Source organism: Emydura macquarii, unplaced genomic scaffold, assembly GCF_026122565.2.
Source record: "Emydura macquarii macquarii isolate MOO-44397 ecotype Brisbane River unplaced genomic scaffold, CSIRO-AGI_Emac_v2 contig_3114, whole genome shotgun sequence".
NCBI classification, from domain to species: domain Eukaryota; kingdom Metazoa; phylum Chordata; order Testudines; family Chelidae; genus Emydura; species Emydura macquarii.
The window spans coordinates 2,705,766-2,730,632 of record NW_027133251.1 but is presented as its reverse complement, the minus strand read 5'-3'; the positions used below and the strand labels follow the sequence as shown (position 1 = coordinate 2,730,632).

The 24,867-nt window shown below is 48.1% G+C and overlaps 1 protein-coding gene across 1 annotated transcript; it reads right to left on the bottom strand.

Moving 5' to 3' along the window:
• Positions 1–296: 296 nt before the first annotated feature.
• Positions 297–12,083, bottom strand: LOC137141767 (aquaporin-7-like). The gene is made up of 6 exons (XM_067530840.1): positions 10,039–12,083; positions 7,274–7,400; positions 4,545–4,682; positions 3,363–3,481; positions 1,542–1,759; positions 297–592 (listed from the first exon to the last, which is right to left on the bottom strand). Exons 1-6 carry the CDS (start codon positions 10,126–10,128, stop codon positions 433–435), a joined length of 852 nt encoding a protein of 283 aa, XP_067386941.1. The 5' UTR covers positions 10,129–12,083; the 3' UTR covers positions 297–432.
• Between the last annotated feature and the right edge of the window lie 12,784 nt (positions 12,084–24,867).

The window sequence follows — 24,867 nt, the reverse complement described above, 5'->3', positions numbered from 1 at the left end:
ACCCAAGAGGCGGCAGAATTACATGTGTGGAATCACCCGGATTCGTTTTTTTCCACCAGAGCGATGGGTTTGGTGTATTATTTCCATAAAGAAAAAAAGTTACAAAACAAACTTTCATTGCAGTTTAGAGCAGAGCCACTTCCGGCCCCACCCAGTAGTGCTCTGTGCACCAGAAATCCCAGCTAGTCTGATTGACTTGCACAGATATTTCAAAGCTACCTTCCATCTTTATACCTACACGTTGTACAAGTAAATAACTACAGGTGCAACTGATGTCCCTTGGACATTATCCAGTCAGTTAGTGAGTGCTATTTAATCACAGGTGTGAATACAGAAACTCAATTAAGGTAGGGTTGAACACATGGTCCAGTGGTGAAGTTATGTGGCCGATCTAGGTTTCCTTTCAAGCTTTGTCCTAGCAACATTTGGACATCACACATGCTCAGTCTGCAAATCATCCTTTACTTTCTCATCTCCGCCTTCCAGTTCAGTCTGATTGTGAAAGTCAATTAGGAGTTTGTAGACTAAGGCACCAGCAAGACTTCCCAGCGTCGGAGCGACAATTGGGACCCACCACCAGTTATCTCCAGCCCTAAAAGAAAAGACAGGACAGGGTTCTGACGAATTGGACAGGATGAGAACATTTGTTCTGCTGCCATATTCTGCCCTTGTTACCAGGCTAGGTAAGCGAAGGTTGTCAGGGCTGATCTTTGATACAGAGTCGAATTCTATTCTAGCACAGTTATTTTTCCCACAGAATGCGTTCATTGTGGAGGGAGGTGAGCTATGCTAGCATTGTGCACATTTATAGAGCTTTCTGTCTGCGTATATCAAAGACCTCAAGGGCTTGATCCAAACCTCAATGGAAAGATTCTCATGGATTTCAGTGGACTTCGGGTCAGACCCTAGATGAATTAAGGCTCAGAATAACCATTGAGGTAGGCAAGTATTATCAACATTGTACAGATAGGATCACAAAGAGAGAAGGTAAATGCTTTTCCCAAAGTCACTGGAAGCCTATTTCAGCAGAAGGAGTAGAACCCAGGTCTGTCTCTCAGTCCTTTACTTAACCACGCGACCGTCTTTGCTGTCATGGGAATTGCAATCTGCCTGCTGCCATACATTGAAACAATGTGTGGCTTTCCTTTAATCTCCCTGTGAATGGCATTTGTCTATATCCACATCTGCTACAAGTACGGCCACTGAACGGCCTGAAACCCTGGTGCTATCGCAATGTGTTTTGGTTATTGGATGGCTCAACCTTAGCTGCTATTTTAAACCATGTTAGCCAAAGCAGCCAGAATTGGACGTAGATTCTGTGCCAGCCAGGCAGGATGCTGGGTGGATGCTGTGGCATATGAAAGAGCAGCATTCTCACTGGAGCAGGGAACCAACCTGTGTATGGGGATTCCAGCTCGTCGGCGATTAGTTTCTCCTTTAAAGTGCTTTTTAAATAAGGGTTCATAGATTTTATCTTGTATTAACACGTTTTCCAGGTCGCATATTTGTGATCTGTACAGTGCAAAAGGAAAAAAAGGTACCTAAAGACTTCAATTCCCCAGCCGGCTATTGCAGTAAAGATCCTTGGAGGCAGGTCCCTGGAGGGGTTTATTGCGTATCCCGTGTTTATTCCCATGGTCATGCCGATTGCTAACACCAGGAGCCCGGTGACCACAGCCTCCGTGCCCTGCAGGGCTGCATTATTCTTCTTGTCATAGATGGCCAGGACACACAGCATGAGCACCGCTGTGGCAAGGAACTGTGGGAGGGGAAGGAAGCACAGGTCAGTGGAGAAGCACATCGCAAGGCCTGAAGGAGCCACGCAATCCCATGAATGGGGGAGAGCCCAGAGTTTGTTTTTGTCAGGAGTCAGGGCCTGCAGCGCAGCCAGTCTCCAGGCAGCCTCATCAGAGCAACTGGCCTGCAGCAGCTGCCTAATTAGCCACATCCCCGGATTGGCTGCAGGGGCCAGCAGGCTCCCCGGCTTCTCAACATCCATACCCTCCTCCTGCCTTGAACCCCACCTTGCTTGATCCCCTGTTCACTTCGGTTCCTGCCCTCCGGTTTGACCCTTGGCTTTGGCTCTGAACTCCGGATGCCTGCTCCAACCACTAGGCATGATACCCACCCCGACCTCTAGGCTACACCACCCGCATCCCAGTTAGCTGACAGTTTTAAAAGATATGTTATCTGTGGGTTATGAAGCCTTTTGCCTCCAGGTCACCATCTTGAATCTGGCCAAGGTTGGGAGTAACCAGAAGTTGTTAGTATCCAACCTCTGTGAAATAAAGTGGGGGTCTTAGCCCCTTTCCTACTGAGTGTCTCTATAACACAACAGCCACTACCATAATTAGGTGTGTGTAGGGGTGTGTGCGTGGCTGTAAAAACTCTTTTTCATATTCCTCCATCTCTAAACCAAAGTGCCTTACTTATTCTGAGTCCACGTGTACCAGACTCAGAGGGAGCCATAAAAACCTGTAACACTGAGCCCGAATAGGTCTCCTAGAGGTAAAATGGTCATGCTTTTAAAGTCCATTATGTCACCCCTTCCAAGGCTAGACCCAGGGGATGTGTGCGTGGATGGGAAGACACATGCTAAAAGAAAGAGTGAGGAAGGGAGAGGTTAGTCATAAATGTGCAGCACATGGAGAGCTGATCCTCCACACTTCTCCCATTCAGGGTCCATCCCGGGAGCCTCACACCAAGCACTTAATTCTCCCTAAGCTGCTCCTCCACGGGGCTGAGGTCACAAGATCAGCCTTTTCCCAATAACTCTTTCCACCAGCCTATTCGGGGCTGGCTCAGAGACCCCTCCATGCTGCACAGGGAGGAGAAAAGCCCTGTCTGCCTCTGGGCATAAATGGGTGCTGATGCTCTCCTAACCTGGGTGCATTTCATTGGTGATTCTGTGGACCATGGAAACAATTTTTGAAAGAAAACAAACAAAACCAAGAAAAACCTGTAAAGAGCTTGAAATATTCCCTATAGCAGCCATGTGCCTCACAGAGCAGCACCTGCTGGAGCAGACGAATGCGCTCCAAACGGAGCTCTGCTTCTGTGCTGACCGGTCACGCCCCCCAGACGCAGGCTCCTCTGTGCTCTGGTTACCTGCACCCACCTGCCCACTGAGCCACAAACTTGCCGCCAGTCACCTTCCACTTCAGCTCCCTCAGCCGCAGAGCCACACACCCTGCACTCTGCACTCATCAGAGCAGGGGCTGGGGCTGTCGCAGTGCTGAGCACGCAACGGCTGCTTAGCGTAAGTCCTTTGCATTGAACTGAAACAGCACCTGGTCACCAAGCCCAGCCCCTGTGACCTCCAGACACAACAGGGATATGGCAGGTCGACCCTGTGCACTGACCTCATCTACAAATCCCCCCAGCAGAGTCATGTACGGCGCAGGGTAGGTGGAGAAGATCCCAGCTGTGCCATTAGGTCCCGTCACAATGAATTGCCCTCCTGAGTATTCACACAGCGCATCTAGGAGAAAGGGGAGACATGGGGTTAGCCCTGCTGATGATGGTGGCACGCACAGAGGCCCCTCAGACTGCGCTGAGGTGCTAAGTTAACAAACCCAGGGCCTGCTAACTTGAGTACGACTAACCCTGGGCTTATACGGCAGTGTAGATATACCCTGTGTGGCTAGTCAAGAGATGCCCCTCTCCTCCAAGACACAACAATGGATGAGGGAGTGAAGGACTCAGTCTGATGATCCCAATACTTAGATATCTGGAGCAGCGATACTCAGACCGAGGCTCGGGAGCTGCAAGTGCCTCTGTAATGTGTCTCCCGCAGCTCTTTGCAGTGCGGGATATTACAATGCTGTGCGACTTCATTATTAACCAATCTAAGTTATTAACCAATCACGATGCTTTTACTATGTTATTAACCAATCACAGTTGATCAAATAATAATACTTGGTCAATCATTTTGCTGTGAGAAGAATCTATGAAGTAAATATTGCTCCTGTCATACTGTTTACATAGGAATATATAGCCCTATAGTAAATGAAACAACGAATTCACACAACTGTGGCACTTTGGGGTAATGTTGATCACTGATTTGGCTCGTGAACCCCTGAGGTCTGAGTATCACTGGGCTGGAGGCTGCTAGCCGGCATGCTCAGCTGCCAACACTGGAATTTGCTCTTTAAGGTGGCCGGAGTGAGCCCAACTCTACTGGCCTTTTGGTCCTAGTGCAAAGCCCCTCTCCGGTCAGGGGTTTGCTGGAGGTGAACGGGAGGGGATAGCACTGATTATTCTATTTGATTCTGAGCAGGGACCCCAAGGCAGATAAAACGCTCACTGTACAGAAATCTAATCTATACAGGAGTATCCTGAAGGACACACGTAACAGGGTGGTTACCACCAGGGATTAAACTCAATCCCTGCAGCGCTAAGAATCTGAGTCGCTACAGTGTGAGCCACAGGATTCCCATGCCTCGCTGGGAGCTGCAGAAGACTCATCTCCGCAGTGGAACAGGAACAGCAAGTCAACTAATCCATTGCCAGCAGTTACCATAGCGTTGGAAAAGCAACCATACCGTAGTACATGCAGAACATAAGGGCGGCGGCTATGAAGGAGCCCAGGAACTGGCCAATGATGTAAGCTGGCAGCTTTCTCCAGGGAAGTCTTCCTAAGACGCAATTTGTGAAGCTTATCGAGGCATTCATATGAGCTCCTGTGTAAAAACACACATACATATGTATATATACACTGTACACACACATACACACACGTATATATACACTATATGCACACACACACACACACACACACACACATATAATACATCTGCTTTATAAATAATGCATCTGTGCCAGCGCAACAACTCTGGAGTCCCATAGCTGACAGTCAGCACTGAGGCTAGAACACTGGATGCTCTGCTCCCAAAACACCAAGTGCCAAGAATTCAGAGGCTTATATCCAGTGTAGACAAGGGCCCCACGCGCTGGAGCAGCTGAGCCATTCTAGACAGGAGATAGCATGCGTGCCTCTAGTGTCTTAAAGAAGGAGTAAATAACACTCCTTTATTTACTTTCTCCACACCAATCATGATTTTATAGACCTCTATCAGGTCCCCCCTTTTTGGTCTCTTTTCCAAGCTGAAAAGCCCCCGTCTTATTAATCTCTCCTCATAGTATCTAACACCAGTTATTATCACCATGATCCTGTTCTCCAACCTCTCTGACCAGCCCCCCTTACATGTGTGAAAAGAACTAAGATACACATTTTCTTTATCAAACTCTCACGTATGCTGAAAGGAGCACGTGCACTCTGCGGAGTAAAAGCTTTCATCTGCTGCTATAATATGCAAAACTAAGATTAAGGGAAGAGATAACTTAGGGCCTTAGGACTGAACTGACAAGACAAGGGTCACCTGGATCTTTGCTCTGAGCTAAGCCTTCCTGGGGATGAGAAGACAAACAGATTCAGAAAGCAGTCCCTGTTTCCTCCTCCGCCACCATTCCCACCATCCCCAGACAGCTTTTATTTGGGAGACACCCTTTCCATCTCTCATCTCTACTAGACTCCTCTTCGAAGTCTCCTCTCTCTTAATTATGAAGATGGAGCCAAACCAAAACCCCGACTCCAGAGAGCCCTGGAGTGGCTTCTAGAACTGAACGTGATGGCCAACCACTGACCCATAGTGGGCTGAACTGACACCTCATCCTCTCCTAACTCCCACGCCTTTGCAGCTCAGGCCCAACTCTAATTGAAGCATGGAATAGAAAGTCCCCTTCACCCAGCTGTGAGGAAGTGGGAATGTTCTTAATGAATACTCTGTGTGCGCCTCAGTTTCCCCCATATGTTACTCAAGTATTTAGGTGGAGGGACAAGGGTGTATGATCGTTGCAGAGACCCCTAGAGGGCAGATGCGGCTGCCATCTGGCTGCATGAGCACAGACAAGGGCCGACAATCTGATGGCCAGAGCCTATCCACTTCAAAGGGCCAGCTGAAGGTGTTGGTGAACGAGAGAGAGAGAGACCAGGCGACCTCTTTGGCCAGGAAAGGAACAAAGCATGGAGGAGGGGCCACAGGCGCGTTGGAAGCTAGGCACCTGGAAGAGAGTCAGTCCCCTCCTTGAGCTTTCAGGGGGAAGAGCCCAAGGATGGGGCTCTGGTCCCCCCAAGACGAACTTTGCTGTAACTTCCTGCTTTCTGTGCTAATAAGTTCTAGTCTACGCTGTGTTCCTGTCTCTTCCATCAGAGCAGATGAATGCAGAGATTTGAGAGGAAAGCAGGGACTGACCTTCCATAGGAGAGATGAGCTATTATTGCCCTGAACTACCATCCTCTATATGTACCTGTGTGCGTGTATCAGACTTGTACGCCATTAGCTGCTGTACCATCACTGGCAACACTTCTTGTAGAACAGGTGACAAGAGGAGGAAACCACTGACTTGCAGTGCGTGATATCAGTCCACATAAAGCTCACTGGACACTATACAGTTATCTGAGTCTGAGCTGTTCCTAAATCCATTTGTCTCCTGGTTGCCATCCCTTTGTTTCTCCAGGGACTGACTGCCTGCCAGAGATGGTGTCACTTTGAACACCCGGAAGCATTTTAAACTGGGCACCATGGGTCTGTTCTGTGATTTCCAGTCACGGTGGGAGAGATGGCCTTTCATGGTGGAAGGGAAACTCTGTGGGTCCCCCAACGGCTCCTGTTGAGAGGGGTTCGCCTCACACCCTCCAACACCACCATGGAATGAACACGTGGGACTGTCTCTAGATCAGGGCGATCTCAGATGGGCGGGTGCAGGGGAGCCAAGGGCCATCTGCGCAGAGGGGGGATGCATGGACAGGTGCATAGTCCAGCGCTGAGGCTGCTTGCTGCATGTTGCTGCTAGAGGAATGGGACCTCCCCCACTCAACATTGCCACTTTCTCAGCACCCCGGTGTGTGACAAGGCTCCCCCCTCAACCATTCACCCACTGTGCTTTGGCCTGCACTGCTCAGATAGCAAAGCACCATTTCCTTTGCCCAGGAGGTACTGAGCATCCCCCATCGAGTGCCCCAGAGCTGTGGGCGCTCAGTGCTTCGCAGGATCAGGCCCCTACACGAGGAAAGGAGGCAACCCAACCATTCACCTGCACCTCTGGCTCACTTATACAGACTCCAGCGAGCTCCCTGCATGCCCCCCACTGGGACATAGCCGGTGTCCCCAAGGGAATCCACCGCTGCTCATTGGGCTGGACAGCTGGCCACTACAGGACGCTCAACGCCACAATCCCTGGCCCTAGTACACTTCCCGGCTGTCCGACTCACCAGAGATGCCGCCAGCTGCATGGATGCCCATAGTGACGCCAATTCCAAACGCCAAGTTGATGCTCAGGTACATCCCATAGTCTCCTTTGCCTAATATCACCTGGGCAACGCCACCTATGCCAAAGAACTGAGGCAGAGAACAAGAGTCACGCGTCACACGGTTTGCTATGGCTGCTGGCAGCCAGGGGAGCTGAGAGGTCCCCACCCTCCAGAAATCCTTTTCACAGCTCCTCTCCAGCGCCTTCTTTTCCAAAGCTACATCAGCCGGAGGCCAAGGCACAAACACAGAACAAAGCCTTTACAGAAGTGTGTGTGTGTGTGTGTGTGTGTGTGTGTGTGTGTGTGTGTGTGTGTGTGTGTGTGTGTGTGTGTGTGTGTGTGTGTGTGTGTGTGTGTGTGTGTGTGTGTGTGTGTGTGTGTGTGTGTGTGAGAGAGAGAGAGAGGGAGAGAGAGAGAGAGAGAGAGAGAGAGGGAGGGAGGGAGCACAAGAAGAAGCCAGAGATCAGCCATATTAAAAAAAGAAACAGCCCCAACCCCACTGGAATTTCCCGTGTTCTCACGATCCAAGGGCAGATTGTATGGATCCCTGTGTCCATTGCCCCAGTGTCGCATTTGGAAAGCTGCAGCTACCTCAAAGTCACCGTTATGCCCACGTATGGTGTGGCTTGCTTTAATTCAGGTTATCAGCTCTTCAGGCCAGAGACCGCATTGAATCAGGTTTGTGCAGTGCCTGGCACCCTGGGCCCCGATCCTGACCGGAGCTGCTGTAATCCCAACAAATGATGGTAAGAGGAATCCCAGAAGATCCTGCCCTGCTCACTGCCAATCCTTCCCCGTGCAAAGATATCACAGGGGAAGGTGGATTGCTGCAAGGGTGGGGCTGGGAAGGCTACATGAGGTTACAGTGATAAAGGGTATGTTGCCCAGCTCCTCCTAGAAGGGGTCAATGTCCCACAAGGCCACTACGTTCATCTGCTGACTCCATTTCTTAAGGGTCTGAGTAAAGGAAGATTCTAAGTCAAGGAGGTCACAGGCTGAGCAGACGTCCAAAATGTCTGTGGGTCCCTCTCACGTCTCCTAGTTGACAAGGGTCCTAGCTCCTGGTAGGCAAACTGCTGAGAAGGAGCCTGGCCTCGCTTTCTAGTAGAAGAGATGCAAGTCTCAAAATTCCATCAACTGCACCACCAGGCACTGCCCCAAAATACCATCACTTGGTATTTGATCAACCAGAGTCAGGTGAGTTAGCTCCAGTTCTGCTGGGCTGCCCCAGGATGCAGCACACTGGGGAGCCGCAAGTCTCTTTTCACACCAAGGCTCCAGTGATTCGTTACCATATTTTGAAAACTAAAAGAGAAGCTATGAAAGAAGAAAGTTGTTTTCGAAGCTCCCAGTGCAGAACCATGTGTGTATAAGGCCGGATTTGAATGAGTTAGGCATAGATTGGTGTGGGTTTGCACATGCAGTCACCGCATTAAAACAGCCAGGCAAACACATCAAGTGTCACAGGCATTTGCAGCTGCTCAATTGTATTTATTATTTATAATACCATACCGCTAGAGACCAAGACCACACTGTGCTTGGCACTGTATAAACAAAACCAAGAGACAGTTTGCAGTCTACGTGTATGCACATCAAATCTGCATGTACAGTTCTTCAGAGCAGTGGTCAGGTTTACCTGTGTCTGTCCAACACCCACCACAATGAGGACCTGAGCCAGCATGGGGCATTTTGGTCCTATCACAATACAAATGGATAATAATAATAGCAGTACTTTTGTATATATTAGCAATTGCATGCCTGAGAAACTCAGGCCATCACAAGGTAAAACACCATTAAATACACATATTGAAAACACTTTGTCACCATTTAGAGAAATCTGTAGCTGGAAAACAGGTGGTCTCAGATTAAAGGCCTGAACCTGCTTTGACAGTCAGTCAGTCAGTCTCGGTGTGAAGGAATACCAAAACCAGGCACGATCACATCAACAACAAATGGGGGAGATTTTGCATGATCTGGAGATGAACATTTGCTAGGATGATTCAACCAAAGGCTAATTCCCAGTTTGCTTTAATTACAATAATTACAATGATCAGTTAACATGTTCAATCTTCAGGGGAGTTTTACAAACATTAATTAGCCCCCAACATGCCTGGGAGACGGGTAAACATTATTGTTTCCATTTTACAGAAAAGGTTTTAAGAAGTGATCATTGTCAGAGTCAGAATCAGAAGGTGAGAGGTCTGCTCCCCGGCCCTGTGCTTAGATCCTTCCATTGGCTCACTGTCCTCTGGGACAAGACACTTCACCTCTCTGTCAGTTTCCCCATCTGTATAATGGGGATAATAATACTGTACCGACCTCCATCATGTGTGCAGAGGGTGAATCATCACAGGTGCCACTTTGACATAACCAGCTTGTTGCTAATGATTAGCTGTTTCACTTACAATGTTTGTTGTTCTCTCATAGAAGAAAATTAGGAAATTAAAACTGTCACTTCATCCCAAGTCTGCTCCATTCTATCCTGATCTCCGCCTCTGCTACCTTCTGTCTTATCTCTTTCCTCTTGGAGTGTTTTGATACACTCTCAAGGCTCATACAAAGCAGCCAGGCACAATAACCACAGCTTAAAGTTAACCATTAATAATCTGCCAATGCTACAGGCACCGAAGGGGAAGCAGCACACTGCTGAACCTGCAGTTCACTAGAGAAACGTATACATCAGCCATGCACACACAGGCACACTTTCACAAAGGGACCTTCCTTACCATCAGAAGGAACGTCGCCAAGGCCTCAGCCAGCCCCTCCCTGACGGTTCTGTTTTTGATCCTGAGCACTTTCTTAATTTTCGCCAGCATTTTGCACTCTGGCTTCGGCTCGTGTCAGTTGGCGTCCCTGTTAATGGGAGAGCAGATCTCATTGCACAGAACCAAGTTACCCTTTGAAACTTACCAGCGTCCCGTCACCCTCTCACAGCTCAGATGATTTGGTTAAAGAGAAACAAGCCAATGAAGCAACTAGCCTGAAAGTCTTTTTTTTTTTTTTTTTTTTTTAATCTTTCTTCTTTGCACTGTGAAATAGCAGGAGAATTATGTGGTTAATGAACATGACTCAGATGTTGCATTTCTGCTCCGAAGCAAAACAAACCCTGAACCTCAATGTAGAGTCTGTCCCCATGGAGATGGAACTATAAACATTTGGTTATGTTCCTAGAACTGCACTAATTTTTCATAATCTTGTACAGAAGGCACAAGCCAATAAACAGCTCATAGTATCAGTGTTTTGTATTACAATGATCTGGCTCGTGTGTCGGTGCCACTGCACTTTAATGGATGGAGTTAGAACTGCTCAGCCGCATGTCATAGGCTCTGTACAGAACCCAGCTCATGGAGATGTTTCTTTGCCTTGAGTGCTTTTAATGCAGGAGGATCAGAGATCTGCCCCTGCTGTCACTTTGAAGTTCTGAGTGACTCTAATGTGAAGCAAAGTGAGATTTGTGAAAAACCAGAGATTTGCTACTGCCTAATATTTCAGTTAAGAGGATGGTGCTACAGGAGAATATTTTAGTAACTCAGTAGTTAGGGGCTTTTCCCTTTGAGTCAATAAGGAACTGTCATAAACACGCTCTCGGCTTCATCTCCTCCATGTCCCATCCACACTTGTGCAGTCAGATCTCTCTGTGCGCTCCTACCTGTCCGTGCAACTCCAATCATCTGTCCATAGGCTGGGAGTTCCTGTAAAAATTAACTCATGGGAAAACATTCCCTGATATCCTGTCACCTGAGAGAGATTGTTTTCTTGGGATAACACCTTTTGGCTAGTAGGTAATTGACCTCAAGTGACTTTGTGGTTTAAATAAGCATAGGATTTACACGGTACAATACAAACACATGGTTATGGTAGACAACAAGAACAACAATGCAAAGAATAAACACAAGAATCACAGACTTCCAGCAATAAGAGATGAAAATCACCTATTATCCAGTCCCCACCTGTTCACCAGTGCAGAACTGTTCCCTACAAACCCTTTACCATTTACCATTAATTAAAAAATCCAGGTAATGAGGCTTCCGCCATCTGTCAGCTTAATAAATCTCATTGCCAAGACATTTTCCCTGTTACTTCAATCTAAATTTTCCCTTTCTTAATGATTCTTAATTTTCCCTTTCCCATTGCTTCCAGTGATATCCGTGCACCTCTTGAATAACGATTTGACGTGCTGCTCTCCAAATACCCGCAGACCGTTATCAAGCGTCACTCTTAGTCATCATTTAAATTCAATACGTTTAACACCTTTTAGACTCTTTTCTCCTAAGTCCAGTTCTCCAGCTCCTTGATTTCTTGTCTTGCCCTTGGCAGTACTTTCTGCCATGTGCCAGTGTCTGGCTGGTACCATGGAGCCCAGAACTCTCACAGAATTCCAAGTGCAGTCACACAAGCACAACATAAAGAGACCCTGACGCCTCTCTCCTCTGTCACACGCGGTCAGTGCAGATGATGCACCCAACATTCTGTATGCACCGTTGCTGCGCTGCACAAGTGTGACTTTTGGGGTCCACCCAGACCAATCAGGGGTTCTGTCACCACCTGCCCTGTGATTCTGGGACCCTTTGTGCTGTGCAGATGTGGTGCAATTCCCTGTCACCAATATCCTGCCCACAAGTATAAGCAGGGCCCCACCAAATTCATGATCCATTGTGGTAAATTTCCTGGTCATAGGATTATAAAAATCTTACCTCTCATGGTTTCAGATATTTATATCTGAAATGTCATGGTGCTGTACCTCTGGGTGTCCTGACCCAACAGAGGGTGGGGTGGGGTGGGGTCACAAGGCTAGTGGGGGGCGGGGCAGGGTACTGCCACCTTTACTCCTGCACAGCTGCTCCTGGCGGAGCTGCCTTCAGAGCTGCGGGGGCCGGAGAGCGGTGGCTGCTGGCTGGAAGCCCAGCTCTTAAGGCCGCACTGGCGCCAGTAGCAGTGCAGAAGTAAGGTTGGCATAAAACCAGCCTCCCCAGGGATCAGCTCACTTTGGCATCCATGTTCCGCACTGTTTGAGCACCACAGACCTGCTTGGGATGAAAATAAACCAAAAATGTATTTAATAGAAAAACCACCGATTCAAGGATGAAATAGCATGGGGAAAGTAAACATACACAAGTTACACAGAAAATAAACATACAGATGCAGCCTGAGGCTTTACATTTCTATAATAGGTAAAACCCCTTTTCTAATCAGAGAGACCTATTGCCTTAAAACAGTTTCCCAGAGTACGCTTTGCTACAGTAGGGATCCGCTGTTCACGGATAGCCAACTGGCTTGAGACTATACCCCAAGTTCTCTTTCTGCTAGTCTGAAAGCTTCCTAGACCAATTTGTTCCTATAAATATTACATTTAAAAAAAAATCATACAGGTCAATAAAACACCTCACCACACAGGATCCATGGGCAACACTAAGGAAATAACTTCTCTCTCTGCTTCTTCTAAGGATGATCTTCCATGTCTCAGCAAGGAATGGCTATTATGGACTGGAGCAAATCCTTATCTTTGGAGAGACAGTTTATTAACCTTATTAAGCTGTTTAGCCAAATATATAATAAATTCCCAGGCTGCCTGAGTTCTTAACAATCATTTAATCAAGAAGAATGATAATCACATGGGCAGCAAGGAGTTCCTACCAACACCTTGAGGGGTTAGCATCCCCACCAGAGAGATTAGCCAATGCGTGAAGTAGGAATGGTGACCATACATTACGCTCCCAGCTCCATGTATAGTTTCATATCTGTGCAATATAAACATTTACTTACCCTGCTGATGGAAAGTACAAAGACGTGTCCCAGGAAATGATGCTGTAGCAAAAAGCTAAAAGCCATGAGTTTCTGCAGGCTGTCTTTCAGATAAGATGTAAAACTGAGGTCCTGGTCATTGGTGGGCATTAGAGATCTGTCAGCGCTGCTCACATTAATTGAGATGTTAATCACTCGGAATTCCCCTAGAGGTCCCAGAGGATCTTCACTTTTCAGACCAATTCTGCTCTTCTTCATCCTACGGTAAATCTCAAGTATTTGCACTGACTTCCCTGGAGTCACTACCGATTTAACCTGATGTAACCAAGAGCAGAATTTCACACCGGCGCTAGCGTTTACATTGTAGACTGGTCCGGAAGCAAGGAAATTGTGAGTGATATCTAAAAAAACCCACCTGAGCGTCCATCATGTGTTGCACAATCAGTCCTATGAGAGTCATGGCTATTCTGCATGTCAAGCCCTATTCCTACACGTCAGTGTCCAGAAGACTCAAAAAGAGGGTGAACACCATTTCCTCCATTTTACAGACCAAAAAAAATGGACGCACAGAGAGATTGAGGCCAGAATGTTCAAAGCGTGGTGTCTGAAGTGAAGTACGCACGCACACACAGACACAGGGGGAAATAGAGCTGTTTGTTGCTGGCCATCCAAAAGCCTGTCAGGAAAGCCCCTCCACCACTACACTGACCCAGGAACACAGCATGTGGTTGGCCCAGGAGATCTCCCCGTGGCTAGAATGGAACTAGGCCCAGCCGACCAACTCTCTGAACTCACACCCTAAGGAGAAACGCGCTAATACCCATAAAGCTTTGTGTGTTGGCAGGGGATCTGCTTAGCTTGGGCTTGAACCGGTGCCTGCTGAAGTGGGGGACGTAAGCTCCCATTGCTTTAAGTGGTGGAGAACTGGGCTCCCGATACGCCCCATCAGGTTATGTTCAGAATGAGCCTTGACGTTTATATGGGACTGTTAAGTGTCGGTGCCACAGTGGTGCCTTGCCTGCACTGTTCTGCGGCATAAAATTCAGCTCTTCCCCTCCAGACAGCATGGCTTCATTGCATGAGGGACTGGGCAGGGCTGAGAGAGATGGTGTTTACAGCCCCTGGCCTTGGAGCAGGTGCTGAGGCAGCAGCATCGCCGCTCCGCCGCTGCCATTCCAGCCTATTGGATGCAATAGAAGACACAGCCTTCACGGTCAGGACTCCTGTCTCCCCTTTAATAGAAGAGACACCTCTGGGCACCAGAAAATAGTAGGGCAAGGGAACGAAGCAGAATCCAGATCCACAAACATCCAGACAAACTCTCTCTCTCTCTCCTCCCCCCTCTGGCTTAAGGGTCAAAACAAATGGCAAAGCAGGTTAATTTGGGTTTGAAAAATGGATCTTGCCAGGCAGGGTTCATCCAACTCTCCAGACAACCACGCCCATCTTGCATACAGTGGGCTGCATGGACCGAGAACTATACTAAAGCATCTATAAACCTGACTCACCCTATCAAACTAAAACTGATTTGGACCCAAATGTCGGCCTCGACCAGCCGGTCAGCTCTCTGGGGCAGTAATTCAGCCCCACCACGGGACTAGTTAGAATGGCCTTGGATCCATCCCGCATGCTGCTTCAGCACACGCTACAGACCTTGGGGTGTTCTCAGCTTCCTCTGCAGCATGTGGGTACAGGTCACCTGCCAGGATTATCTGGGTGTATCTCAATCATTGCCCTGCCACTGCACAAAATAGTCCAGTCCCCTGTGGGCTGTAATACTGTGGTCTCATTTTGATGGTTGGGTTTAGTTTAGGGTGGCCACTCTCGCATCCCCAGATGCACCAGTACTTCCTGGTATGGCGAGGGCGTGACCTCGCACACGCTGCATGCCAGCTCACGCCGCACGGTGGACACCCTTTTGAAGAGTGCACCGTCCCGCCCCTGCCAGCGTGACCTCGCATGCACGGCCATGCCGGTGGGGGCAGAACGGCACATTCTTCAAAACGGTGCCACCTCTTGGACACTGGATGAAACCACATGTGGGTTTATCTCAGTACTGACCAGGGAGCAATCTACTCAAAAAAGGGGGCTGTCAGGTTTGAAAAAGGACGCGTGGTCTCCCTTATTTGGGGCGTGGGTGCTGGGTGGTGCCCTGTGATGAACTGTGAAAAGAACGCGAGCTGGTAAGATGTTACAGTGCCCTCTAATACCCAGTGTTGGCGGGGTCTGAAAGGGAGATGGACGGAATGAGTCCACACAGAAAGGCTGGTAAATGAGAAATGTGGAACGAGAAATTGGTGACCCAGAATTGGTGCGTTGGAAACTCGGCTTTATTGGTGGACAAAATAATGAGGAGATGGGCTATTCCACCCATCACTCGCCTCTTGGGTCTTAAAGAAAGAGACGTTGGGGGGCAAATTGGCTACTCCAGCAAGCTTCACCACCATGGCTGCCACCCCCACTCTCTCTTGGGACTCCAGCCCTTTATCCTAATCCTGAGAGATGCCCTGCCCAGACCAGGCCTGAGAGAGGGACCCAGATGATGGAGGGGCATCTTGGTAGTCCCGGTCAGGGAAGCACGCTCATCACGAAGGCTAAGAAGAGCCAAGAGGAGTTGGGCTTCTGACTGCAAAGCCTGGTGCGCCCAGACTCATAATTCCTCCCCTCTGCCCTAGAAGAGCCAAAATACCCTCCTGTCATTTACCCCGGTTCTTGTCCGTGTCAAAGCTAATTCTGGGGGCTTCTGGGCACTCCAACCCTAACTCAGCCAGGCCCAGCGGGTGCATCGCCCCTGGGGTACAGCAGTCTGCGTGTTTCAAATCCCTCTCTTCAGTCTCGGGGGATGCGGGACAGAAATAGCCACTGGCACCGATACCAGCCCCGGGCTCTAACAGCGACACTTAGCTCACATGTCAGAGTAAACGCACTGCAAGGAGACGTGCTGTATTGGGACAGGGCATCAGAATGAGCTCAGCACAGCCTGAGAGTTTTCCCTCCCCACCAGTCCAGCTGTTTTCAGGGGTTTCCCTCGGGCGCGGCTTTGGAGCACAGGGGGTCCATTTCTCCTTGAAATGGTAACCGCTGCTGAGCTGCCGTGGGGATGTTAGTCCCCTCTGGAACGCTTGCAGGACGCGCTTTGCTCCGGGATGTCTCTGGGAGGGAGGCGATTGCTCGCTGATCCCCGACTGGTTTCCTGTCATCTCGGTCCCAGCTCCTGCCACCATAACCCCTCAGCTTGGGGGCTTTCCAGCTCTTTCGTGCTCAGAAGGGGGTGGGGGCTTCCTCAGCATTTGGATGGGGAGACCTCTGAGAAGAACCCCAGTGTGGTGTTAGTGTTTCAGTGGGGGGCATTCTCCCTTCTGAGTCAGTACTGAGCTAACGGCCCCACACCGTATAGGGGCGCGGTGTTACTAGAGGTGGGATTTCTGGGGATTAGCTATCAAACCGAGGCCCTGATCCCTTGCAGGCATTGACGATCCCAAGGCAGGTTTCACAAGAAGGCTAAAAACCACGCAGTGTCGCCGTGGCGGTGCAGGGGGCAAGTCACACTAGAGTATACCTAGTGCCTCAGGTGTGTCTCAGGTGGGTAACTTACTAGGGGAGGCTAGCCCTGCTTGGCGCTGACATTAAATTGTCATCATAAAATCTCCCATACCCCCAGCCTAAACAACACAGACTTACACCTTCACTAGTGTATGAATTAAAAATCCTTCCCCTTTCTAACCATGTGCTGGGTAAACATGCGTTTCCTCCTCCATTCCCTCCTCCTCACTGGCAGTCTCTTGCATGCCTACACGATCCATCTCTTCATCCTGACCTAATCAGCACCAGGCCCTTTGCTTCCATCTCGCTCTGACTCTGCTTCCCGCATCTGACACCCTAACACATCAACGCGCCCCAGCAACACGCAAGCAAACCAAAGATGGCATCTCAGAGCATCCCCCTTGAAAGTCACTGCTGGGCTCTTACAGCACGGCTAGTCCAGCCGCTGGATTTGCTGGTGCAAACATACCTGCCGTGCTTTGCATCCCTGCTGTGCCTGCTTTAAATCAGCAGATAAGGCAAAAGCCACAGAGGCCACAAGCCTTACAGGGTATTGCCCTCTTGTGATAACAGGATCACTGCAAGCCTTAACCGTGGACCAGGCCTTTCCAGAGGGGAACGTTTTCACTCGCAGCTTTGAAAGGAAAAGAGATAGGAAGAAGTCAAAGAGACAAACGACTGTGCCCGTATGCAGCAGCACAGTATTGAATTGAATCGGGACCTGAATCTGAAACATCCCAGATCCTGCCTGAGCTGAACTTCATGATTGACCCAAGCTTCGGGAAAGTTGGGATTCTGATGCAAATCAGATCCAGACTTTGAGACCCGGGCCCGCCTCTGGGCCTCTTGTGGTTCATGGAACTGATTTGTAGGTTGCCTCCTAATTGGTTTATGTTTGTTTTGAAGCCAGAGCCAAATTCAGCTCTGGCTTTACAGGAGCAACTGCCCTGAATATGGCCCAATATTTAGTGAGCATTAATATTTTACTGTAACTAGTCTATATTGGTTCTTATACCGCAGTAATCACCGTAGGATCTGAGCCCCTTCCAGCAATGTGACTAACATCTATCACCCGCTGTTTGTTCTCTTATCCTCTCCCAAAGGAGAGAAGCACGTGCAGGAAATACCTTGCGTTAGTAGATGGGTTTTGATTTGTATTGTTTTTAAATATCCATCTTCCTGCGTGTTTGTTAGAGAAGGCAGGCCAAAGAAATAAACCTTGTCCTTGGAGCAGAAGGTAGTGATGTATGTGATGAACTTCCCGGAGAAGTTCATTAACAATCTCAGACTGGCCCCTGAGACAATTCTGTCTTCTGTGCAGACAGGCTTTTACGCTTATTGCAGATAGCGCTGTTATGCCAGTGGAGAGCACTTGTGAAACACAGTCTTCATCCCAGAGCTTTCGGCTCTTTTACATACCCTGGTCCCAGTCCAAAGGGCGCCCAGAAGAGAAGGACTGACACCTTGACTTTCATTTAGCATTCTATGGAAGTCAGAGTTAGGGAGCAGAGGACAGGTGTGATGTGCTCCCCATAGCCATAGATGTGCTGCAGCAATCTCTGTTCTAGTTGGAGATTCCTAGGTAAAGGCTTTGTGCCCAGGTGTATTGCATTGCTGTAGCCCAGCTGAGAAGTGACAAAGGCCTGAATAACTGAGGCCAAGCCATCGCCCACCAGGATGGGATGGAGTGTCCTATCCGACTGGAGATGAGAGACGGCTTCACTTCAGCACTTCAGTACCTGGAAAGATAATGGGGCAAATAATTAAGCAACCAATTTGCAAACACCTAGAATTTAATAAGGTGATAAGTAACAGTCAGTCTGGATTTGTCAAGACCAAGTCATATCAAATCAACCTAGTAGCTTTCTTTGACAGGGTAGCAAGTCTTGTGGATAGGGGGGAAACAATACATGTGGCATGTCTTGACTTTAGTAAGGCTTCTGACACTCTTGCATAATCTTCTCATAAACAAACTAGGGAAATACAACCCAGATAGAGCTACTATAACTGGTTGGAAAACCATTCCTACAGAGCAGTTATCAGTGGTTCACAGTCAAGTCGGAAGGGCGTATCAATTGGGGTCCCACAGGGATCAGTTCTGGGTCCGGTTCTGTTCAATATCTTCATCAGTGATTTAGATAATGGCATAGAGAGTACACTTATGAAGTTTGTGGATGATACCAAGCCAGGAGGGGTTGCAAGTGCTTTGGAAGATTGGATTAAAATTCAAAATGATTTGGCCAAACTGGAGAAATGGTCTGAAGTAAACAGGATGAAATTCAATAAGGACAAATACAAAGTACTCCACTTAGGAAGGAACAATCAGTTGCACACGTACAAAATGGGAAATGACTGCCTAGGAAGGAGTACTGCAGAAAGGGATCTGGGGGTCATAGCGCATCACAAGCTAAATATGGGTCAAGAGTGCAACACTGTTGCAAAAAAAGCAAACAGCATTCTGGGATGTATTAGCAGGAGTGTTGTAAGCAAGACACAAGAAGGAATTTTTCCACTCTACTCTGTGCTGATAAGGCCTCAACTGGAGTATTGTGTCCAGTTCTGGGCACCTTATTTCAGGAAAGATGTGGACACATTGGAGAAAGTCCAGAGAAGAGCAGCACAAATGATTTAAGGTCTAGAAAACCTGACCTATGAGGGAAGATTGAAAAAACTGGGTTTGTTTAGTCTGGAGAAGAGAAGACTGAGAGGGGACATGATAACAGCTTTCAAGTATATAAAAGGTTATTACAGGATGAGCGAGGCAAATTGTTCTCCTTAACCTCTGTGGATAGGACGAAAAGCAATGAGCTTAAATTGCAGCAGTGCGGTTTCGATTGGACATTCAGAAAAGCTTCCCAACAGTCAGGGTAGTTGAGCACTGAAATAAAGTGCCATGAAGGCTGTGGAATCTCCATCATTGTAGATTTTTAAGAGCAGGTTAGACAAACAGCTGTCAGGGATGGGCTAGAGTGCAGGGGACAGGACTAGAAGATCTTTCAAGGTCCTTTCCAATCCTACAATTCTATAAGCTATGTGAGAGGTTAGCATCAGCAAGGAATCCAAGAGGATTAAACAACTAAACTATAGTCTGGATTGACCAGCTGTGGCCGCATACCCTCAGCCACAGGAGACTGCACCACAGCTGCAAACTGCTCAGAGTGCTTCCCTCTGCCTGCCAGCATCACCTGCCTTACCCTAGAGCACACTGCATACAAATAAGTTATTTCAAGCATCCTACAAAGCTTGGCTCACAGGATTCATACAGATTTTAAGATCAGAAGAGGCCACTATCATCATCTAGTCTGACAACCTCCTATACAACGTAGGTTAGAGAATTTCACCCAGTTACCCTGTATGTAGGATTTCACATGACGGTTATCTCAACAGCCAACATGTCTAATCAATAGTGCTAAACTCCTGGGGTGAAGTTCTGCCCTCACTGAAATCAACAGCAAAACCCGCGTCTAGTTCAATACGGCCAGGGTTTCACCCCTGGGGTCTGTTCCCAGCTCTGCCACTGACTAAGTGACTCCAGGCAAGTCATCTAATCTCTCTGTGCCTTAGTGCTTGTCTATATGTAAGCACAGGAATGGTCCTGCTATTGTGGGGAACTTTCCTGGCGTATGCACTGCCCCGGTGGTATCAGACAGCGAAAGGACCTGAGTCCTCGCTCCCACCCACTCCCTTTACCCAGGGTCCTGCCTGGCCTCGAGGACCCCTCTTCCACTCCCCCGGGGGGGCAGAGTCCTCGTAACCCTGACAAGGCTGGGCCCAGGATTCCTGGGAGGGCTTGACCCCCCCGTCTTGTCGTGGTCACTTAGGGCAGGGGCGAGGGTGTCCCCACTCCGGGGGGTTCTCTTGGCACCACATGCTTCTCTGGCCCACTGATCATTACATATAGTTCAACCTAAATACAATTTATTAAAGAGCAAAAGAAAGAAAGAAAGGAAAGAATGGGGTAGGTTGAAGGGAAGAAGGAACCCTTGTGGGCATGGGGACAGCACGAACAGCCAGCTGTGTCAGGAACTTTCACAGTCTGTTCCTCACACGGCCCAGGCCCTGGCTGGGCTGTGGTGACACCGTGGGTCACACATCTGCTCTGGCAGTCACCACCTGCCCTCAGGCTGTAGGTGGCAGGACCCTTCTCTCCAGCATCAGCCCCCCCGTCAGGGTCATGTCCCTGCCTCTGAGTCTGGCGACATCTCCCTGAGCTGGACCCTCTGCCGCCCAGGATCCCCCTTCGCCCTCTCCAGATGCTCACTGCGCTCGGCTCTGGGGTGACCTGTGGCACAGCCGGTGGCCGCGGCTGCCCCCTGTAGCTCTGCCCTGGCACATTGTCAGCGCGGCTGGGCTGCGCTGCTCTGCTCTGGCTCCAGGCTGCTGCTGCTATGCCTCCCTCCAGCTCAGCTTGCTGCTCTCCCCGTGGGAGAAAGCCAACCAAAAACCCCACTAAGTGTCAGCAAGGAGCCAACAGTCACACTGTTGTCACGCTAGTGTTTCCTGGGAGCAGGTGCGTAGTTTCACGATCACACTGAAACAGGGTTGGTCTGACTGCGCGACAGGCTCTGCATGCATACAGGATACTGAACAGAACGGCCACATTTCACGTACAGCTCAGCCTGCAGCCAAGAGAGACTTAACCAAGGTTCGTGACACAAATTGGAGCAATGCTGGCTCCATTACAAATGTTACTCTGGCTTCCAGCCGTGCCAGCTGCAGTTGCAGTGTTGTTAGGCTGCTGATGCATTTAAATGGGAGCCCTCTAAGGGACTCTCCAGTGCTGCAGAGCGTAGGGATGGTGGCTGTCATACTTCAGCATCAGCCCTGAAACCAAGCTCCAGCCTGGTGGTAGGGGCCACTGTGTTGCCTGGCTTGTTTGTAGCCTATAGGAGCACATATCTACCTTTCCTCATAGATGTAAGTACTGTTGTTTTATTATAGAAGAGCCATAGACTCACATTAATGTATTATAGCTGTAAAGCAATACCTTTCAGGCCACACCCTGTGTGAAAGCTAAGGCAGGCAGCATACATCTGTTCGGGACCTTTGGCCCGGAGAGATAATGATGAGTGAAAGGATAAGACATATATGGTTATAGCCTTTATCCTAGATAAGTCACGAGGCATCAAGATGGGGGGGGGCTGCCTCTGTTTATGCCCCAAGTAAACTTCACAGATACACCACAAAACCCACAGACAGGGCCAGAAATAACAACAGTGAGATGAGCAAATCGTCTGGAAAGGATATGGATATGTCATTAATACATACGAACCTGCCAGCCTACAGAATACATGTACCCTAATAATTTGGGGGTGAAGAAGCCAAGTTTGGACTTCGAAGGAGAACCCATATTGCTCAGGGTATAAAAACGGGCAAACCACGTTACTTGGGCGTGATCACCAGCTACTCCTTCTTGAAGCTTCTTTTAGTTAGTGTTTGTTAGACTCTTTTGTTCTTCGTTTATATTTAGTATTATTTGTAGTCTTAGTCTTAGCCTTACAGCTCTTAGCTCTTGCGCATTGCCTAGCTCTCCACCCCTCCACTCAAGAGTTGAGGAACCGGACATCTCTCTCAACCAGGTCAGCAGGGAAGGGTGTGAGTCTATTAATCCAAAGCATGTCATATAAACATATATATCACATGTGTCTTTAGAATAAGACTGTAATCCTACCCATTATCCACTTGATTATTCATTTTCTTTTAGTCAGTCATTTGTCTATCATTTTATGTTATTCCAATAAAAGCTTAGAAAATTATACAGATTCGGTTATCAGTGTGAGCATTCCTGTCGTGCACCCCGGGGTCCCTGTAAAAACTCTTCTGGAGCCTGATTCCGGGACTAGAACCTCATTATCTTCTGATCAGATCAATTGGTGAGCCTATAACCCCATTCAAATTACTCAACACCCAGAAATCAGGCAACATGTTGTCTTTTAGATGAGATGTGAAACCAAGTTCCTTATGGCCCTTAGAGAGAAAGACTTGTAATGCAATCAAGTCATTCAGTGCCCCCGTCTACACTACACTCATCAGTTTCTCTTCTCAGCCTCAACTAACTACCTTTTACCTCCTGTTGCCCATATCTCCACATTCATCTTGGACAACCAACATCCAGCCTCCACTCCAACCTAAATATAAAACACCAATGCACACATGCATGCAGATTTCTCTTCCGTCATTTCTACATAAAACAACAACCCGATTGGCCTGTGGGCCACCCCCTCCACCTATCTATTCCTAAGCATTACGGAAAAATATCTCTCACAGTCACTGTTTGCAATGTAAAACCAGGCTTCGCTTATTTACACCCACCGATAACAAAGCCAGGGCAGAGCTACATATAACGTAACTTACGGGAGCTGCATCAACCCCACAACCCTACATTAATCATCCAAACACATGACTATATAACCAATAACCACCGTCAGAAATAAGAGTTGAGAGTTCTTGATGCCACACAGGTAATACTCAGCATCTGGCAGAATCTAGTCCTTAGTGATACACTCTCAGCTCTCGTCTTCCCACAGCTCATCTCTCTTGAATGACTTGAATGCAAGTAAATGTTTAGACATAGTATTACACCTTTCATTGCATTTTCACAACCGCTGGGTGGCACTGCTAACCAGTTTAACTGAGGAGAAACCAGTCTCTAGTAAGCTTGTAAGCCTGTTCCATTACAATCCCTGTTTTAGCTTCGACTATAAGGTAGGCTAAGAAAAATGGTTTGTCCTGAAATTTAACTGCTTTCTAAACAAGAAGAATTTTTCTGCATATCTTGAAGACACTTGGTCAAGTATTTTTGAGTTATAGGTCACTAAAAGAATGGTAAGGCCATAAACCCAGTTTAAGCCCTATATTCAGTTCCCTTACAGCTCTGCACAGGAAAGGAAAAGTATTTCTTTGATTGCTTTAATGGCATTCAATAATTTTATGGATACTTACTAATTATTATTATTTTATTTTTTTTAGTAATTTTATGTGTTACTGCAGTTCCCACAGATAAAACTGCTGGGTGGTAAAATTTTCATTGTTATATGCAATTAATACAATTGTCTGGGGTTGGTTTAACTTAAAAATAAAACGGCCAGTCTACCAAAATCAGCCCATGGTGTGGTGTAAAGATGGTTGGCAGGCTCTGCAGTGTGAGGAGAAATGGGAACTCTGCAGATCACAGGATACTGCCTAGCAGGGTGATCATGGGGGGGCCTGGAAAGGTCCAGGTTTCCAAAGCCGTGCAGGGTAGGCATTAGCTCGAAGCAGCCACAGACAGCTCAGTGCCCTTCAGGAGATGCTGGAAGATCTGGAGACCCTGTGAGGTTCCCAAATTCTGGAGTGACCTTGTATGTTTTTAAATGGAAATTAACACACACAAAATTGCTACCTTTAAGTTACAAATGCATTTATGTCAGGAAGTGTTACACACAAGAACTCTTCAGCATTTAAAAGTATGGTAAAGAAAAGGTATCGAGAGGTAGGCAGGTATTCAAATTCGCTCACATTACATACCTGCCAAGACATTATCTTCTTCCTCCGAGTGAGACAGAAGGTAGCGTTGAGAATGTGGGAGGCAGAGTTGATATTGGGCGGGGACACCAAGGCTCGCAGCTGTGTGCTGCACTGGGGCTCAGTTTCTGTAGCAGCTGTAAAATTGGGATAACGTTTTGTGAGATGCAGAAGAACAGTGCCGAGTATTATTATTACTCTTCCAAAAGACACTCTGAGATCTTCAGTCACCCCTGTGGTCTGAGTCTTGGGGAAGCGGGGTTTGTCTCACCGACTGAAGCAAGCGCTCCCTAACATCATGTTGGGGTGAGGGGCAATGAGTCCATTAGAGGTCATGTAGTGCAGATCAGAGTGATTTAAAGGAGAAGTGGGTGACTTACACAGAATAGAATACTAGATAGAGGGGAAATTAAAGCAGAGGGAAAAGTAAACAGAGGGGACTGTCCCGGCCAAAATGGGACGTATGGTCACCCTACCCTCGGAGGATGGCTTATAGTCTGCTTCTGTCTCTTTGGATTTCAGTTCACAAACACACTCATGAAACTGCTGATAACCAAGCCCTGTTGCCAGCATCTCACTTTCAATCCATGCATAGCTCTGATACATTTTAGTCAGTGATTAGGAAGCAGGTGCCGCTGAACGATCATCGTGCAGAAAGACGGTGTCCCCCCTGCCCACGTGAACTTGTATTTACTAAAATTGTGCCTAGGCTTTACGCTGGTGTGTGAGCAAGGGGCCTTCTTCCTACTCCGTTTCTGTGACCTACC

Bases quoted from the DNA above. Each gene is read 5' to 3' on its own strand.
- LOC137141767 (XM_067530840.1), bottom strand. From the start codon at position 10,128: ATGCTGGCGAAAATTAAGAAAGTGCTCAGGATCAAAAACAGAACCGTC. The intron at 7,401-10,038 runs GTAAGGAAGGTC...TCTCTGCCTCAG, and splicing joins TGGCGACGTTCCTTCTGATG to TTCTTTGGCATAGGTGGCGT. The intron at 1,760-3,362 runs GTCAGTGCACAG...CCCCTCCCACAG, and splicing joins TGGGGGGATTTGTAGATGAG to TTCCTTGCCACAGCGGTGCT.